General features: G+C 47.0%; 1 protein-coding gene across 1 annotated transcript in view; it reads right to left on the bottom strand.

Annotated features, from left to right (window-relative positions):
- LOC112102678 (aryl hydrocarbon receptor-like) overlaps window positions 1-19,433 on the bottom strand; it is a 112,339-nt gene that overhangs the window by 11,676 nt on the left and 81,230 nt on the right. The window contains exons 4-7 of the mRNA XM_024194084.1: window positions 13,721-13,810; window positions 9,765-9,888; window positions 8,953-9,083; window positions 3,461-3,663 (exon numbers count right to left, since the gene is read on the bottom strand). Of these exons, the coding sequence (XP_024049852.1) occupies window positions 3,461-3,663; window positions 8,953-9,083; window positions 9,765-9,888; window positions 13,721-13,810 (548 nt within the window). The remainder of the gene's footprint in view (window positions 1-3,460; window positions 3,664-8,952; window positions 9,084-9,764; window positions 9,889-13,720; window positions 13,811-19,433) is intronic.

The raw sequence follows: 19,433 nt of genomic DNA, 5'->3' as shown, positions 1-19,433 counted from the left end.
GAAAAAGTTTTTCCTAATATCCAATCTAAACCTCCCCCAATGCAACTTGAGACCATTACTCCTTGTTCTGTCATCTGCTACCGCTGAGAACAGTCTAGATCCATCCTCTTTGGAACCCCCTTTCAGGTAGTTGAAAGCAGCTATCAAATCCCCCCTCATTCTTCTCTTCTGTAGACTAAACAATCCCAGTTCCCTCAACTTCTCCTCATAAATCATGTGCTCCGGCCCCCTAATCATTTTTGTTGCCCTCCTCTGGACTCTTTCCAATTTTTCCACATCCTTCTTGTAGTGTGGGGCCCAAAACTGGACACAGTACTCCAGATGAGGCCTCACCAATGCCAAATAGAGGGGAATGATCACATCCCTTGATCTGTTGGCAATGCTCCTACTTATACAGTCCAAAATGCCATTAGCCTTCTTGGCAACAAGGGCACATTGTTGACTCATATCCAGCTTCTCGTCCACTGTAACCTCTAGGTCCTTTTCTGCAGAACTGCTGCCTAGCCACTCGGTCCCTAGTCTGTAGCAGTGCATGGGATTCTTCCGTCCTAAGTGCAGGACTCTACACTTGTCCTTGTTGAACCTCATCAGATTTCTTTTGGCCCAATCCTCTAATTTGTCTAGGTCCCTCTGTATCCTATCCCTACCTTCCAGTGTATCTACCATCCTCCCAGTTTAGTGTCATCTGCAAACTTGCTGAGAGTGCAGTCCACACCATCCTCCAGATCATTAATGAAGATATTGAACAAAACCAGCCCCAGGACCGACCCTTGGGGCACTCTGCTTGATACCGGCTGCCATCTAGACATGGAGCCGTTGATCACTACCCGTTGAGCCTGACGATCTAGCCAGCTTTCTATCCACCTTATAGTCCATTCATCCAGCCCATACTTCTTTAACTTGCCGGCAAGAATACTGTGGGAGACCGTATCAAAAGCTTTGCTAAAGTAAAGGAATAACACATCCACTGCTTTCCCCTCATCCACAGAGCTAGTTATCTCATCATAGAAGGTAATTAGGTTAGTCAGGCATGACTTGCCCTTGGTGAATCCATGCTGACTGTTCCTGATCACTTTCCTCTCCTCTAAGTGCTTCAGAATTGATTCCTTGAGGACCTGCTCCATGATTTTTCCAGGGACTGAGGTGAGGCTGACTTCCCCAGCCTTCCTCCTTCCTCCTTCCCTTTTTTAAAGATGGGCACTACATTAGCCTTTTTCCAGTCATCCGGGACCTCCCCCGATCGCCATGAGTTTTCAAAGATGATGGCCAGTGGCTTTGCAATCACATCCGCTAACTCCTTTAGCACCCTCGGATTGCAGTGCATCCGGCCCCATGGACTTGTGCTTGTCCAGCTTTTCTAAATAGTCCTGAACCACTTCTTTCTCCACAGAGGGCTGGTCACCTCCTCCCCATAGTGTGCTGCTCAGTGCAGTAGTCTGGGAACTGACCTTGTTCGTGAAGACAGAGGCAAAAAAAAGCATTGAGTACATTAGCTTTTTTCACATCCTCTGTCACTAGGTTGCCTCCCTCATTCAGTAAGGGGCCCACACTTTCCTTGACCTTCTTCTTGTTGCTAACATACCTGAAGAAACCCTTCTTGTTACTCTTAACATCCCTTGCTAGCTGCAACTCCAAATGTGATTTGGCCTTCCTGATTTCACTCCTGCATGCCTGAGCAATATTTTTATACTCCTCCCTGGTCATTTGTCCAATCTTCCACTTCCTGTAAGCTTCTTTTTTCTGTTTAAGATCAGCAAGGATTTCACTGTTAAACCAAGCCGGTCACCTGCCATATTTACCATTCTTTCTACACATCGGGATGGTTTGTTCCTGCAACCTCAATAAGGATTCTTTAAAATCCAGCCAGCTCTCCTGGACCTTTCCCCCTCATGTTATTCTCCCAGGACTCTCTCATTTTTACCATATAATTATAAAATAAATCAACGGGAATATAAATATTGTACTTCATTTCAGTGTATAGTATATAGAGCAGTATAAAAACGTCATTGTATGAAATTTTAGTTTGTACTGACTTCGCTGGTGCGTTTTCTGTAGCCTGTTGTAAAACTAGGCAAATCTCTAGATGCGACTCCCTGGAAGACCTCTGCGTACCCCCAGGGTATATGTACCTCTGGTTGAGAACCACTGACATAGGACAGTTAGTATGATAGATGGAGAGATACCTATCTCGTATAACTGTAAGGGACCCCGAAAGGTCATTGAGGCCAGCCTCCTACCTTCACTAGCAGGAGCAAGTACTGATTTTGTTTTAGATCCCTAAGCGGACCTCTCAAGGATTGAACTCATAATCCTGGGTTTAACAGGCCAATACACAAACCACTGAGCTATCCCTAGTCCAGCTAGTACTTCAGTCACGAGTGACATAAATTGGGGGATAGTTCTCATCTCAAGTGAGGGTGGATGAAGGGCCAAATCACATAAGCCTATGTCCTCAAATGTATTTAGGCACCTACCACTCACTGATTTCAATGAGCACTAGACACAAAAATATCTTTGAGGCTGTGGAGGGAGGAGGGATAGCTCAGTGGTTTAAGCATTGTCCTGCTAAACCCAGGGTTGTGAGTTCAATCTTTGAGGGGGCCATTTAGGGAACTGGGGTAAAAATCTGTCTGGGGATTGGTCCTGCTTTGAGCAGGGGGTTGGACTAGATGACCTCCTGAGGTCCCTTCCAACCCTGATATTCTATGTGGGCCATAGTCATCATACAACTGCTGGTTCCTGCTTTAAGAACTGTAGTGCTGCAGATCCAGGTTAGGGTGCATTTGCAGAGAAGCCTAGCCAGCCCCTTGCTATCTGTGCCTGACTCTAACCCATGGGACCAGCCTTTCACTTCCATTAGCAAGGATATTGACTACTACAGTTAGCCAAAAAATGAACTACTGGTTTTGAAAATGTTGTTTCCATGCTGAAGGATTCTAAATAGACCCCCTCCCCTTTTATTTTTAAACTATTTTTTAATTTTTCCACCCACCCAACTGAGTTTAATCAAAAACATTCCTGACCTGGTTAACAATACTTTTCATTTATCAAAAATTGTGTTCCCAGTAACTGAAAATCCTGAATAGCGATTTGGATAACAATTTCAGCGTGATCGATAAACCGTACCCTGCCCCAGAAAAACCGTCATCTTCCTCCCCAAAACCCTTTCTGTTAAAAAGAATTTCAACTAGCTGTATTAACCACATCTTAAAAAGTAAACATAAACCGTTCCTAAGTCATTATTATTAATTTATTTGCAGTTCAGTAGCTCCTCAGAGGTCCCATCATGGACCAGGACCCCCCTGTGCTAGAAGCTGCACAAACACGGAACACACAGACAGCACCTGCCTCTGCAACATGCATCTATCTGACTAACGTGAGTCTTGCTTGCAAGAGTATTTGGGGAAAATCTTGTTTAACAGCACATGCCAACATGATCCGTCCCAACTTCTGTACTTACTTGGCATCACACGCCACGGGGGTGAAGTCCAGTTTGTGCTTGGTTCTGAAGATCATGTTTTTGGTTCTGATCTCCAGGATGGAGGGGGGCTGCAAGGGAGTGGAGATGGCAAAGAGAGCCAGCTGGGGAGGCAGCGGGGACCCATCCTCAGACCTTTTATTCTGGCCGGGGAGAAATTTCAACCTGCCCTGAAGGTTTAAAGCCTTGAAAAGAAAAATTAGGAGTCACTTCTGGACCCTGAATCGGGCTGTTAACTTCAGCAATGAAAGGCCTGTTTAAAGCAAATGCAGCATTTGTTAATAAGTAAATGCAGCTGAACAAGCCAGGCCGAGGGGAAGAAGAGAAAAGCCAGTGAACACTGCATCATCGGGGCTGTATGCTATTCAGAGGAGATTTTCAGAGGTGCTGCTGGAGCACACAGTGATAAAAATCCCCTGGCACTGAGTCTGGACCCCTCCTCCCTCACTGGGCCTCAGACCCTGAAAGTCTACACTGCAATTTAATAGCCCCACAGCCCGAGTCAGCTGACCCAGGCCAGCTGTGGCTGTGCTGCTGGTCTTATCGCAGTGTAGCTGTACCCTGTGGCAACAATCATAGAATATCAGGGTTGGAAAGGACCTCAGGAGGTCATCAAGTCCAACCCCCTGCTCAGGGCAGGACCAACCCCAAACAGATTTTTGCCCCAGATCCCTAAATGGCCCCCTCAAGGATTGAATTCACCACCCTGGGTTTAGCAGGCCAATGCTCAATACCACTGAGCTATCCCTCCCCCCCCAGTGCCATAAACCAGGTTAGACCCATGCTGTAAGGTCAGGACACAGGTAGGACCTGTTCTTGTGATCTCTATTCATGTGAGCTCACAAACAAAATTACAGTCGAGACAGCTTCGGTGGTGGCAGGACACAACCCATCCCACCCAAAACCTTACAAGTCAGGAACCGAGAAGTAAAGAGGAAAGACTTATGAATTTCCTTCCCTCTTCCTACTGCCTGCAGCATTGTTGCTAACACACTCCAGTTCTCCCATCTCCAAACACACACCCAAAAGCAATCCGTTCCCCACCTTCATCAAATGTTCATCCAATGCAAACCCAGAGGGAGCAGCCAAGCTGCTGAGCTGTTTGATAGGTGTGAGAGGCAGGGATGGGCCTCAGTTAGTTCTCTGACTGCATATTTTATTGCCCTGGAAAAATTACTGGAAATAAATACAGGAAGTGACATTACCAGGCAGCTGGAAGGAAGTGCCTAGCAGGAAGGGTCACCACTCACTTCCCCATTTCCGCGACTTAACATCTTCAACCACACATGTAGGATTTCAATAATTGTTGTTGTTTTTTTAAATGTTGTTTTTTTACTCTGTTGAGTTATTTGATTTTACTGTAGTGCCCCAATACCTATTAGGGTTTTTTTTTTAAATGTCATGAATATAAAGGAAAGGGTAGCATAAAATCCCTCCTTGGCAGCTGTACTAAATCACTTAACCTGTAAGGGGTTAAGAAGCTCAAATAACCTAGTTTGCACCTGACCAGAAGGACCAATGAGGAAAGAAGACACTTTCAAATCGGGGGGCGGGAGGGAGGATTTGTTTGTGGCTCTCTTCGTTTGTTCCCTCTCCTGACAGAGGGAGAGACCAAGCAGGTACAGCATCTCCTGAAAACATACCTGGAACGATCCATCCAAAATTACAGAAATTGTAAGTAGGGCAAGGAAATGCATTAGGTTATCGTTTGTTTTGGCTTGTGAACTTTCCTGTGCTACAGAGGTAGTTTTATTCCTGTTTTTGTAACTGTGAAGCTAGTCCAGAGGGGAATCCTCTGTGTTTTAAATCTTTTTATTACCCTGTAAAGTTACCTTCCATCCTGGTTTTGCAGGTGTGATTATTTTACTTTTTTCTTTATAATAAAGTTCTTCTTTTAAGAACCTGATTGATTTTAGTGTCCTAAAGATAAAGGGTCTGGTCTGTACTCACATTGCTAAGGCAGTTAGTTGGTATATTATTCTCAAGCCTTTCCAAGAAAGGCTTTTGGGGGAATAGGGATTCCAAGTGACCCTCCCCTAATTTTTGTGTAAATCACTTGGTGGTGGCAGCAATACCATCCAAGGACAAGTAAGGAATTTGTGCCTTGGGGAAGTTTTTAGCCTAAGCTGGTAGAATATAAGCTTAGGGGGTCTTTCATGTGGGTCCCCACATCTGTACCCCAGAGTTCAGAGTGTGGGGGGGGAACCCTGACAGCAGCCCATATTAATGTGCTTGTTAAAATGAAATCAATTCTGAATATAAAAACCAAACCATCACCACGTGCAATTACTCAGAATCTGTGCATGTGATTTTCATTTTCCTCCTAGTGGAAACAGTTAAAAATACTTGGTTAATTTCGTTCAACAGCAGATTCTGTTGTGTACTAACTTTCACTCAAATAGTTTATTTTGTTAGGTAATCCCCAAGAAGCAGTTGCGAAGCAACATCATCTATTCCCCAAGGACAGTAACTATTATACACAGAGTGTAGCTGTGTCTAAACCCAGCAGGTCCCAGAGCCAAATGGTTATACTGCAGCTTTATAATCCCACAGCCTGAGACCCATAAGCCCTGGGGGGTTGAGCTGTAGTGTCGACATATCCTTAGAAAAAGGTGCGATTTCAGCTCCTCGTCTCCTTTTGCCCACTTCTCGCTCTTTTTTAGCCTTCCTTGGCAATGACAGTGTTTGTGCTGCAGCAGATTTGTTATCAAACTAAAATTTGATAGGTTTGCCTTGATGCCCATATATTCCCTTATGATTAAATGTCATAAATTCTCGTACAGACAAATACTCCTGCTGTACAACTGATCCTCATGGGATGACTCCTAGAGTAGCAGCCATGTGGCCAAAGCACTAATCTGAGCGTGTGCTAGATTTCTTGTAATAGGAAGGCAAAGGGAAGTGAGACAATGCAGTGAAAAGTCACCAAAAGGGGTGAGTTTTTTTTCTCTCTCTTTAGTCCCTCTGTATCTCTTTGTTTCTAATGAATGAGCAGACAGGCCTCTGTCGAGACACAGGGGAAAATTTGCTGTCACTTTCTTACAGGGCCTGATTCAAAGACCACTGGAGGAAATCAGAAACCCTCCATTGCCTTCAGTGGACTATGAGTCAGGCCCACCTTGACTTTCCTGAGTAGAACCATGCTCCTCACTGCTCCCATCTTTCCTTTATCAGGCTGTTCTGTGCTCACGGAGCCCTGGTGTTGCAAGTGTGAGTCCACTGATCTGGTGTGTCCCTGCAGTACTGTTGCTAATCTCCTGCTTTGTTGTAACCCCTTGGCAGTCACGTGGTCTGTTCTTTGAGGAGGAAAGTTCGCACAGCTTCCTATCTGCGCTTCCTCCCTTTCACACATGCTCCCTCTGGCACACACACACCCAACCAAAGCGTCGACATCCTTAAAGCCCGTCCTGGTGGAAATAAATGGGACCCGCGCTGCGGTGATCTTGCATTGTCAGAAAATACTGCACTAAAATAAAGGCCTCAGCCATGTCTCCCTGTAGCTGAAAATCCAGGCCATCTAATGTAAACATCGCAGGGCTGGCTCCAAAGGTGGCTTCACCAAACAGATTGCTTGTCACACACTAGGCACCCAAACCTTTCTACCAGGCACCTTGTTGAGGACAGGGGGTTAGGGACTGCGTGCTGGCTGGGAAAAAAGCCATTCCAGGCTCAGGAATAGCGCATACACACATGCCCCTGGCCACAGCAGTCTGGTTTACTGGGAGAATAGGGATAAGGGAACCCCAGGAAAAAGCACCACCCACGAGATGCAACTATCACCCCAATGGAGCTCAGCGTATTATTATTGCAAGTGAATCCAGTGCTGGTGAACTGTGCTGGACTAACATTGGTGTTTGACATCCACTCTCCACAGAGCAGATGGCGCAAGCTAACTCAGTCTTTCACTAATATGTCTCAGGCCACTAGGGGTTAAGAGGACAGCACAGTCACCATCTCTGGCTTCCACTTAGGCACAAGCTGTGAGGTTGACTTTTCACACCTGCCTGCGGGCTGAAGCCACAGTGTGAAGTGCATTTAGACATCACATGGATGACTTTTGGTCACTACCAACAGCAGCTGCATTTGAATTGGTGACCAAGCAGTGAAAAGCTTCTCAGCCTATTACCAGTCCCCTGAGCCAACCAGCCCTCTTAGCATTTTGCATGAGGCATTCACCATCCTTCACACTTTCGCCCCCAGGCAGTTTCACCTAGAGCCAGACCCTCATGCAGAACTGACCCCGAGTGGTGCTTTTTGTGTGCAAAGTCCTTGCTTTGGCAAATCTCCTACCGATCACTTAAAAAGCTTAGAGGTGATCTGAAAACATAACAGTAATGGAGTTTGTGCACTTGATAGAAGCTTTATGATGTAAAAAAGCTTTATTTTCCTGGAAGTGATTCTAAAGCATCTTTGTTTTTGTGACAGATATTTAACTCAGATGCCTGACAAACAGATTGGAGAAAAGCACGGTTGTTAAAGAGTCTATCCCTCTGCTCCTTCCGTTAAGGGTTGAATGAGCTCCCAATCTGCATTTCTGGGTCCTCCCCAGGAGAACTCAGGCACTGTGGGAACATCAGACCTTGTTTTCCATTTTGCAAGTCATTTTTAAAATCACCATTCCAGAATGCCACTGAAAACTGAATGCCATTTTGTTGTTTACTGAAATTTAACACGAGCAAATTCTCCTGTTAGAATCCAGACAAACCCCTCAATTTAGGAGACAATGGTCCTGCCCCTGATGTATGGTGAATCACACTATGTACTATTTGGGGGGGGGGGAAGCAGGGCCAAAGGGGAAGTTAAGCCAGTTTACACCCTCCACTCCAGATCCAGGGGTCAGCCAAGGATGGGGCCGTTCACTGGATGCCCCGCTTTGAGCTGCTGCCTGTGCCCCGTAAGGGTCATTTCAATAGCTGCAGATCCCCAGGGTGAATAGAGGGGAGATACACTGGTGTTCGGCAGGTTTGCCCTGATAGATCAGGGGCCACAATCTGTCCCCAATGAAATTAGAAGTGGAAGTATGGCACTTTAGCTGCTACACTAGCCTTGTTCTTAAATTGTCCCACCGCAGGTGCAGCTCCATTGGTGGTAGCATAGCAGAAGAGCTAGTGTGTACAGAGGACACTGCCTGACCCTGTTCTGAACACTTCTAGACGATGAGGTGCTCAAAATGCCAGTGGTCTGTCTAGACCAGTGCTCCCGCTGGCAGAGATGTGCTAGAAGTGGAAGGGGGACTGAAGAACAAGGCTGGAGAAGGCCTTTGTTCCAGACAGTCAAGGACTGACTGAAGGCTCAAAGGAAAACAGGCCTGCAACAGAAACAGCCTCCTGGTTCTGGTAGGGAGATGCAGCCCTGGCAGAGCTGTGCCAAGGGTCTGTGCGGGACCCCTTCTGCAACCAGTGGGGGGTGAGGATACTCAAGGAGCAGTCCTGCACTGTCACACTAATGAGATGCTGATGCAAGTTCTTACTCACCAGGAACCCAGATGAATTATCCAGGAGGCAGCGGAATCGGCACACAAAGCTCCTTTCGAGGAAAGAGGAGTTCTCAGGAGGCAGCTGGCCGGGCTTGTAAGTGATAACGGAGGAGCTGATACTTTTTTCACCTAAAGGATGCGGGTGAAAGGAGAGCCCAAATTAACACACACGGAAGTGTGGAGATTCCCGACGAGGCTGGAACGGTGACAACATGCATCAGCAGCTGTATCTATCAAAGGTATTGCAAAAAAAAAAAATCTCCTCTTGATGGACACACTTGGTTCCTTCTGTCTAATTAAACGCCCCATACAAAAACCTGCATGTACATGAAGAACCGGACACTTCAAAGTGAAGCACTGAAAAGTCATGAAAGTTCCAGTGGCCTGCTCCGGGTGCAGCCCTGAGTTACAAGATCTCTCTCTATCGTTAACACAGGACCTCTGCCTTATTCAGTGCACAAGCTGGACACTGCACAGAGAATGAGGCAGCTGTGAACTGAAACAATGAAGAATTTGCCGTCTGTGAGACCTGAACATTACTGCAGCTGAGGCTTGAACCGAGTGGGGTCTGTAGGCAGCAGCTCTAGCGGACGATCTGTCTCCCCCATTGGCCAGGGCCAAACTCCTCTTGACAGCATCTGCCCAGGACTAACAGGAATACAACAGCATTTTTAAAGCAACTATCTTCTGGAAGCAGTGAAGAGTCAAAGGACACTCCAGGTGGTCTTTGGGCTGGTAACAGAACCAGCCGGCCAGCCAGCAGGCTCTATGGACGGTGCCAACTCCCTTTCTTTAGTCTCCTGCACCTACCATCAGGCGATGGTTCGCTCTCAGGAGTGGGAGGCGGGTTAAGGGCCCAGTGAAGATTGCGCCTGAATTCCTGCTGGTCCTCGGTGTGGATCAGCTCAAACACGCTCTGGTGCATGACATCTGTCTGGAAGGAAGCAGAGTGACAGGTGAGTCCAACTGTCCGTCCTGGGCACCTGCAGCTACCACACAGCTGGGGAGAGCCTGGCCTCTCGCCATCGGAACTGCCACACACACAGTGGACCAGATTTCACCACCCTCACTCCCAGGGGCAGTTCCAGGGCCTGCAAAGAGTCTCACCCTATTGAGATCAATGGGGCTCCCTATGGAGTAAGGTACCATATCCCGGGCCTGAGCCCGCTCTGCTGATGTCAGTGGGAGCTGGGTCAGGCCAGGGTGGGTAAAGGTGGCCTGCAGGGTGCAAGGAATGATTTTGATCTGTTTTATGGGCTCGTTCTTTATTGAGCTAAATTCTGCATCCCTCACCTCCATGGCATAGCCAGCAGCCCCTGCAAAGGCAATGGAGCTACCTGTTGGAGCCAGAACTCCGCAATGGACCCAATTCTGCCACCCTTACTCACCGTGGGGAAGGACCTGGTTCTTCAGTGGAACCATTTGGGGCATAAGAGTGAGTCAGTGTGGAAGAAACTGATTCAAGTATCAGCGGTGCAGAATCGAGTCTAATCTGCTCAAAGAATCCCAAGAAAACAGATCACCATGATTAATTCTGCCTTTACCCTGTCATCACCTAAAGGGTGAGATTGTGGCTCTGGACTCCACTACACAGGTGTGCAGTCACAAGCTATCCCAGTGTCATTAATATGCAGTGTGTTTGCTGGCAAGATGAAGCATGTTTAAGCAGAAAAAGCAAGCAATGCTGGACCAATAAGGTAGCTCTGATAAGAACAAAGGCCAAAAAAGGTTTGTAATGAAGTCACACATCATAACAAAGATCTGACCTCATTTCCCTGCATGAGGCAGAAGAACAAACAAACATGATTTACAAAGAGCAGATCAGAATAATAAAATCAGAAACACTGCCCTCACTGGCGTTTTGACACGCTGTCATTCACTAGAATTTGCTGCAACTTGCCAACTAAATTAATCCTCAAGATCTTCACATTTAAAATAATAAGACAACTTCTGAATGATGAAATATAAATAAGGTTTAGAATGCTAGAGCCTCATACTGGAGTCATTTAGCTAAGTCCCCTGAACATTATAGGAGCTTTGTACTGGTTATATTTCAGTTTATTATAATGGGTTTTTTTTAAATGAAAGGACGTTCTGCATATTGAAAGAAACATTCTTAAAGCAATTTGACACCTCTGCAGCTGATTTATGCAGATGCTGTACAGTACTTAGATTATTTTGATACCAGTAGTACTGAATTGATTACTTAGAAAAAAATGTCAAACTGAGAAAAACAGCACTAAATCTGTTCCATTGCCTGCAATAATGCAGAGCTATTAATAGATGTCAACGTCACTTATTTTTGAAATTCATAAAGAAAACATTGCAGATACCGTCAGAGACTAGCGTTCAAGACACTTTGCCATGATGGATACAGCTGAGGACTGGGAATCAAGAAATCGGAGTTCTAATCCTGGCTTTGCTACTGTGAGTCCTTGGGCAAATCACTTTACTTCTTTGGCTCAGTTTCTCCATCTGCAAAATTGAGCTACTAATGCTTACTTTGGGATATATAGAGAATGAGAAGCACTATATATAAGAGTGAAGTGCTTTATTTGACTTCCCTACAGGTTAAGGCAGGCAAGTCATTATCTACTTCCCACACACAGTTACTGCAATTGCACGCCTCAGGTATCTGTGCACAGCAAAGACCAGTGCTGGAGATTTGGATGTGCAATTACAGGATCCAATCCTACCATAGCCTGAAGGCACAGTCCAGTGGTGACTGGAGGTCAACTTGTCCTGCATGGCCTCAGTAAGGTCTTCTATGACAAGCCTGCCAATATTTACCTATCTAGATATTTATAAGGCTTCCATCCCCATGGTATTTGAATACCTCTCAGTTACTGACATATTTATCCTCACAACACCCCTGTGAGGTAGATGGGGAAGTGAACTCAGGTTTTCTGTGCCTCAGGTCAGTGCTTTAAACCACAAAAGACCATCCAAAAGAGCTTCGGCCTTCTATCGGTTTGACGAAACGTACAAGGCAGATGGAGCCAGCAGAGAGCACAGTGCTGGATGCCACAGCTGAGGAAAGGAAGAAGTCTCCATGCTGGCATTCCTTGCAGGTGAAGAAATCAGCTGTGAGGCTAGCCTGCCAGCCTGATAGCATGAGGATCTACACAAGATCCCATCAAATGGATCTGGCAAAGCAGAGGAGAAAAGTCCTACTGTGTGATTAGAAGATTATGGGTTCACTGCAGGATTCCCTATTTTCCTGGCAAAGGGAACATTCCCTCTTTAAGGCTATCCCAGTTAAACTGATTGAAACTATAGTAAAGAACAGAATTATCAGACACCTAGATTAACATGATTTGAGGGGGAAGAGTCACCATAGTTTTTGTAAAGGGAAATCATGCCTCACCAATCTACTAGAATTCTTTGAGGGGGTCAACAAGCATGTGGACAAGGGGGATCCAGTGGATATAGTGTACTTAGATTTTAAGAAAGCTTTTGACAAGGTTCCTCACCAAAGGCTCTTAAGCAAAGTAAGTAGTCATTGGATATGAGGGAAGGTTCTGTCATGGATTGGTAATTGGTTAAAAGATAGGAAACAAAGGGTAGGAATAAATGGTCAGTTTTCAGAATGGAGAGAGGTAAACAGTAGTGTCCCCCAGGGGTCTGTACTGGGCCCAGTGCTATTCAACATATTCATAAATGATCTGGAAAAGGGGTAAATAGTGAGGTGGCAAAATTTGCAGATGATACAAAACTACTCAAGATAGTTAAATCCAAAGCAGATTGAAGAGCTACACAAAACTCTCAAAAATCTCACAAAACTGGGTGACTGTGCAACAAAATGGCAGATGAAAATCAATTTTGATAAATGCAAATAATGCAAATTGGAAAATATAATCCCAACTACTGATATAAAATGATGGGGTCTAAATTAGCCATTACCACTCAAGAAAGATCTTGGAGTCATTCTGGATAGTTCTCTGAAAACATCCACTCAATGTGCAGCGGCCATCAAAAAAGTGAACGAATGTTGGGAATCATTAAGAAAGGGATAGATCATAAGACAGAAAATATCACATTGCTTCTATATAAATCCATCATACGCCCACATCTTGAATACTGCGTGCAGATGTGGTTGCCACATCACAAAAAAGACATATTGGAATTGGAAAGTAAATAAGTAAGTGTTATTTCCTCCTTCTCATAACACAAGAACTAGGGGCCACCTAATGAAATCAATAGGCAGCAGGTTTAAAACAAACAAAAATAAATATTTCTTCACACAACGCACACTCAGTCTGTGGAACTCTTTGCCAGAAGATGTTTGTGAAGGCCAAGATCATAACAGGGTTCAAAAAAGAACAAGATAAATTCATGGAGGATAGGTCCATCAATGGCTATTAGCCAGGATGGGCAGATGGTATCCCTAACCTCTGTTTGCCAGAAGCTGGGAATGGGCAACAGGGGATGGATCACTTGATGATTCCCTGTTCTGTTCATTCCCTCTGGGGCACTTGGCATTGGCCTTTGTTGGAAGACAGGATACTGAGCTAGATGGACCTTTGGTCTGACCCAGTATGGCCATTCTTATGTTCCCACAAAACATTTTGAAGAAAACAGAAGTTTTTCCATTTTTTGTCAGAACAGTTTTTGCAAAATGTTTCCAGGTTTCACTGAAAAACCTGAAACCCATTGGCTGTCAGCTATTTCCCATGTGAGAGGATATGTTTTACCAGCTAAACCAAAAAAGAAAGTCAAAGGCCAAAGAGAAACCATGTTAAAAAGTGATGGAACATCCTACTAACCTGGTGAAATCCAAGATAGTCTTGAATCGTGTGCGAGGAATAAAATATCAACCCTTCAGACGTCACCACCAGCACAAAGCCATTAAGAGCCTAGGAGAGAGGGGGACAGAGTGAGCACCAGAACTTAGCTCCCAACCCAATACCACTGCATGTGGATGGAAACCAAGAGAGTCGAGAGGTCAGGTTACCCTATGACAGCTTTCTGATGGTCAGCTGCTAGTGGGGATAAGAAAGTGGTGAGGGTAGGACAACAGCGTAGACAGTTGTGAGAGACACCCTAGGAACTGTTGCTGCTGGGGACGTAGAGAAATAAGGATTTATAGTCAGGCCCAAACGATCGGAAGGGGGAAGGAGTTGTTTTCTGAAAATCCGAGAGGGCGGGTGGACAAGGAATGCTAGCCACAGGGAAACATGGTTCTAGAGATTAGCTACATGCAGAAAGGTGCAGGATTTGATCTCTTGTTAACACTATACATGAACTAGATATTAGTGACATTGGCTGCTATCAGCTGGCCATGTCCTGGAGGCACCATGGTAGGAGTGGGCCTGGAGGAGGACAGGCTAGTTTGGGGAAGGCATTCCATGCATGAGGGGAGGCTTGGCAGAAAGCGGGGAGGTGCTGCTGGGGAAGCAGACAAGTGAGCAATACAGGCTGGCATGGCAGGCAGGGCTGGAGCAGTGAAGCATTACATTTTCAGTTGACGCAGGGCAAGCATGAGGGGATAACAGACAGGCTGGCACGTGGGAGTGGACAGCGAGTGAAGGGTCCGTTTGTAAAGCATCGTCTTAAAGGTGGCAGCTGAAGCCACGTAGGGGGGCCAGATCACCTAGAGACAGGGTGCACCAGGGGAGCAGCAAGGGGCTACGCACAGAGCCCTGAGGGACCCACCCAAAGTGACTGCTGTTCCATTAAATAGGGTTTGATTGATCTATTCAAACAACACGCGAGTGGACAGACACATTCAGTTACAAAACCACTGAGCTAGCTCAGCACTGGCTCGATGGACTGTGGCTTCCCTTCGCCAGTGCTGAGAGATCAGAGAGACTGCAAAGAACTGCTCAGTGTCTACAGACAGATGTAGCCCCATGTGACATCCTATTACCCTTCTTTCTCCAAAATATCTCCCTGGACAGCCTGCTGGCTACCTCTGCTTTCTCTTAGTGCACAGACACAATGTGCAACAGCAACACATAGAAACAGGCAGTTAGGGGAAGTCTTTCCAATGTCATCTTCTCTGCTACAATTACCCTGAACTGTTCCTCCTAGACCTACCTCTCCGTGCTATAGGTGAGGGGAAAGCATCACTCATTTTGCACAGTTCATAACTTTGAAAGTCAGTTCTTACCACATAGAAACTGTAAATCATGCTTGAAAGTAAATACCATGGGCCAGACCCTCCAACCACCTCCAATCAGTTGCTTTGCACTGACCTAAAGGGGCTGTTGGGGATTCTCCGGAGGCAGAGGAATCCCCAGGTGGTGATAAACTGGGACATTCAGACCTCCAACATGCAGGGCACAGCTGAATGTCTCCTGATCCCTGATTGGTGGAATGGTCTCTAGAGAACGTTACTGTGGACGTAACTTAGAGCAGCTCTTAGGCTGCTGTAAGTTACACCAGGGTTGAACCAGCAGGAGGAGCAGAAAGGTGGCTTAGTTCCACTCCTCTCAGGTCCTGATCCCAGCACTGTTCTTATGGCCCCATATGTTTAGCGCCTAATGCTGGGATAATTACTTTGCCTAAAAGAGACGTATTTGTGATACCGTCAGGAGGGAGGAGAGATTGTAAACCAGTTTGTATTCCCCTTTAACACTAGTTTAACAACAACAAAAAAAATCTCTAAAATAAGTACACATTTGGTTTACACACAGCACGTTGAAGCTATTTCAGTCCTGGGGGAATTCTGTGCCGCTGTGCATGCAGAATTCATGTCCCCCTGCAGATTTATTTTCTTCCCCGCAGAAAATTATGGGGAAACAAAAGGGAAGCCGCAAGAGCAGTCACATGTCAGCGTGGTTTCTGGCGCCCGGAGCAGCCGGTGGAGAGGTAAATCTCCGTGGGGGTGGGGCAAGGCTGGAGATGCCCATGGGTGCATTTTGGGGCAACAGGGGGGCATAGCCCCCTCAGACAGAGGCGAGGCATGCAGGGGGAAATGTGGGGTTATGTGCCACTGTCTCCATCCCCATTTCTGTGAGTGCAGAGCTGCCCGGGTGAAGGAGGGGTCTGCTACAGCTAGCTGACTCTGCCACTGGATGCTGTCTCCTGGTCCTAGTGCTGGTTTTCTCCCCTTTGTGCACTGGGAGCAATTCTGTTTTCTGTACAATGGGGAGTGCCTACGGTGGGTCAGGGCAAGGAGGGAGGACATGGGAAAGAGGCAGTGGGGAAGGAAGGGGGGATAGGATAGGGCAGGGGGAGGTGGATGGGGAGGGGAGGAAGAGGGAATGGGGGAGAGGCAGTGGGGAAGGGGATAGGGTAGAAGTAGGAGCCCAACATGCAGTGTCCTCTCAGCCACCCTCACGAGCCCTCTGCACCCAGACCCCCCACCCCACTGAGCCCCAATCAGCTGCACCTGGATCCTACCCCACAGGCCCCACTCCCCCAGCACCCAGACCTCCTGCTGAGCCCCAACCACCTTCACCCGTAACCCCCCACCCTGTGCATCCAGATCCCCCACAGAACCCTCTCACCCCACCCCTGGATCCCCCCACACTAAGCCCCTCCACACTTGGATCCTGCTGGACTGAGCCTGCATGTCCCACACCTGGTGCGCCTGGCACAGGGGAGCAGAGCCTCAAGGTGTTCCAGGGGCAGGCCTGGCCCTTGAGCTGTGTCAGGGTGAGGTGCAGCCTCACCACCGAGTCCCTGTCCAGAGGGGGTGGCAGGAGTCTGCAGGGTGATCTCCACCCTGCTACCAAAAGGGGTAAGAGCTACTTTGCAGGACATTTGTTCTCATCATTTCTACCAACAGCACCACACACAATTCAGTCAGTTTGCTATGCTGGGGGGAGAAACACGTTTTCAGTAAATACGTGTGATGCTAAAGCAGCCCGATGCTGGCGGCTCTGTCTTCTGCTACATCACAAAGTCAAGCCCCTGCGATGCTGCGCTGTCACTTTACAGTACACGTGCAGTCAGCTGCACACACCAGATATTTAACACCAAATATCATTCCCCTAACAGCGGATTGCCACCTCTTTATTAGACAGCAAACACACAACCAATATTTGTAGGGGTGGTTCCACCCATGCTCAGTGCTTGATGGACCTGACCCAAAGCCAAATGACGTCAGTCAAGAGACTTCTATTGACTTCACTGAGCTTTGGATCAGGGGATATATTCCTAATGCTTAGAAGATGGCACACACATCCCAGCTCCCTAAATTTACTCCCCGCCTCAGAAAAATGAACACAGTGGACTGGAACATCACCCAAAATGGACCCAACTATTCCCTCAATATAAAGCATCTAAATATAGGCCTACTCTGCTGATCCTATTAGAGCAACATGGCGCTAAGAAATTTTATTTCTTTTAATATTTGAACCTCTTGGTCAGTTTCCCTTTAGTTTTGGTTGGGGCTGATACATTTTAGCAGGCTGTGAACCTGAACAGCGTGTTTTATTTACAGCGGGTTGAATCCTGAGGGTTGTTTTCTCAGGTTTTGCTCCATTTTTATTTAGCCTTTCCTCAGACAAATTCCCACCGAGCACAAAGATTGATATGAAGTCAGTGGAAGCATACACTGAAGAATGGCTGCAGGATTCAACCCACCGTTATTTATTTTTATTTCCTACATATTTCAAGTAGGCTCATCACCAAACCGTCTTGGTGCCATTTACACAATTTAATTTTGAAAGTACAGTACTTTCCCCTTCCACTTTCTTAAAGGCCAGACACAGAAGAGTAGCCAGGACATCAGTCAATTGGCCTTGTGCTCCTAAATGCCTTAAGAATGTGGGGAAAATCTCCCCTGAGGGTCCTGAAGCAGAGAGAGCTGAGTCTAATAAGACTGGGATTGTGCATCACTTTAACGATAGGAGCATAGATGAACTCAGCTCAGAGGGAAGTCATAGCATCTGCCAGGAAGCATCACCTGCACTATTTTCCTCTTGGGCTCTACACTTAGATAATGCCCTGTTGCTACCATGACACATCTCACCACTCTCTAAAACCTCCCGGAAAGATCTGAGCAGAGCCAACTTAAAGCAATTCCATCCAGTCCCAGTATTCCATTGGTGTAAGGCAAGATATCAGAGGTCATCGTTGTAGACCCAGACATAAGAACAGCCGTATCGGGTCAGACCAAAGGTCCATCTAGCCCAGTATCCTGTCTACTGACAGTGGCCAATGCCAGGTGCCCCAGAGGGAGTGGACCTAACAGGCAATATCAAGTGATCTCTCTCCTGCCATCCATCTCCATCCTCTGACAAACAGAGGCTAGGGACACCATTCCTTACCCATCCTGGCTAATAGCCATTAATGGACTTAACCACCATGAATTTATCCAGTTCTCTTTTAAACGCTGTTATAGTCCTAGCCTTCACAACCTCCTCAGGTAAGGAGTTCCACAAGTTGACTGTGTGCTGCGTGAAGAAGAACTTCCTTGTATTTGTTTTAAACCTGCTGACTATTAATTTCATTTGGTGACCCCCTAGTTCTTGTATTATGGGAATAAGTAAATAACTTTTCCTTATCCACTTTCTCCACATCACTCATGATTTTATATACCTCTATCATATCCCCCCTTAGTCTCCTCTTTTCCAAGCTGAAGAGTCCTAGCCTCTTTAATCTCTCCTCATATGGGACCCGTTCCAAACCCCTAGGACCCGTTCCAAACCCCTACAGACAGGACTGTGGCCAGATGTCTACGAGCAACACAGATTGAAATTTGGTTCTGCTCTAAAAAGTGACTTGGTAAATATGACCCTCTATCTCAATTGGCCTGGTTCTGGTTTGTATTATTCACACTCATATCCACTTACTTTAGTCAATCACATTTTTACTGATTTAAAATCTTGTTATCCCTGCAGAGCCAACATAGTTGTGACTAAGCCAAGTTCTATAACTGCTTATGCATCAGCAACAAATGCCTTGCTAAGTTCCCATCAGTCACACTTATGAAAGGCTACTGGAGACATGGCAGTTGCAGGGCCGGATTAACTCTCCTGTGGGGCTGGGGCTACTAGATTTTGTGGGGCCCCTGGGGGTTTGGAGTGGGGGAGTGGGCTCAGGGCTGGGGCAGGGGATTGGGGTGCAGGAGGGGGTGCACCTCTAGCTGGGGGAGTGGGCTCTGGGGTAGGGTCAGGAATGGGACAGGGGGTTGGGGTGCAGCAGGAGGTTTGGGGTACAGGCTCTGGGTGGGAGTTTGGGTGCAGGAGGGGGCTCAGGGCTGAGATGGGGTTGGGGTGCAGGTGGGGGTGCGGGGTCTGGGAGGGAGTTTGGGTGCAGGAGGGGTCTCCGGGCTGGGGTAGGGGTTCAGGAGGGGTTTGAGGTGCAGGCTCCAGCCAGGAGGTGCTTACCTCACGTGGCTTCTGGTCAGCGGCGCAGCAGGGCTAAGGCAGGATACCTGCTGGCTCCACGCTGCTCTGCTCCCTGAGGTGGCTGGCATGTCTGGCCTCTCGGCAGAGGGACCAGGCCGCTCTGCACGGTGCACGCTGCCTGTGCTCACAGGTGCTGCCTCCACAGCTCCCATTGGCTGCGGTTGGGGCATATCGG

This window comes from Terrapene carolina, unplaced genomic scaffold (genome assembly GCF_002925995.2).
Source record: "Terrapene carolina triunguis isolate 2854851 unplaced genomic scaffold, T_m_triunguis-2.0 Scaffold173, whole genome shotgun sequence".
NCBI lineage: Eukaryota > Metazoa > Chordata > Testudines > Emydidae > Terrapene > Terrapene triunguis.
The sequence above is the reverse complement of the archived record's forward strand: the minus strand, read 5'-3'. Positions and strand labels throughout refer to the sequence as shown.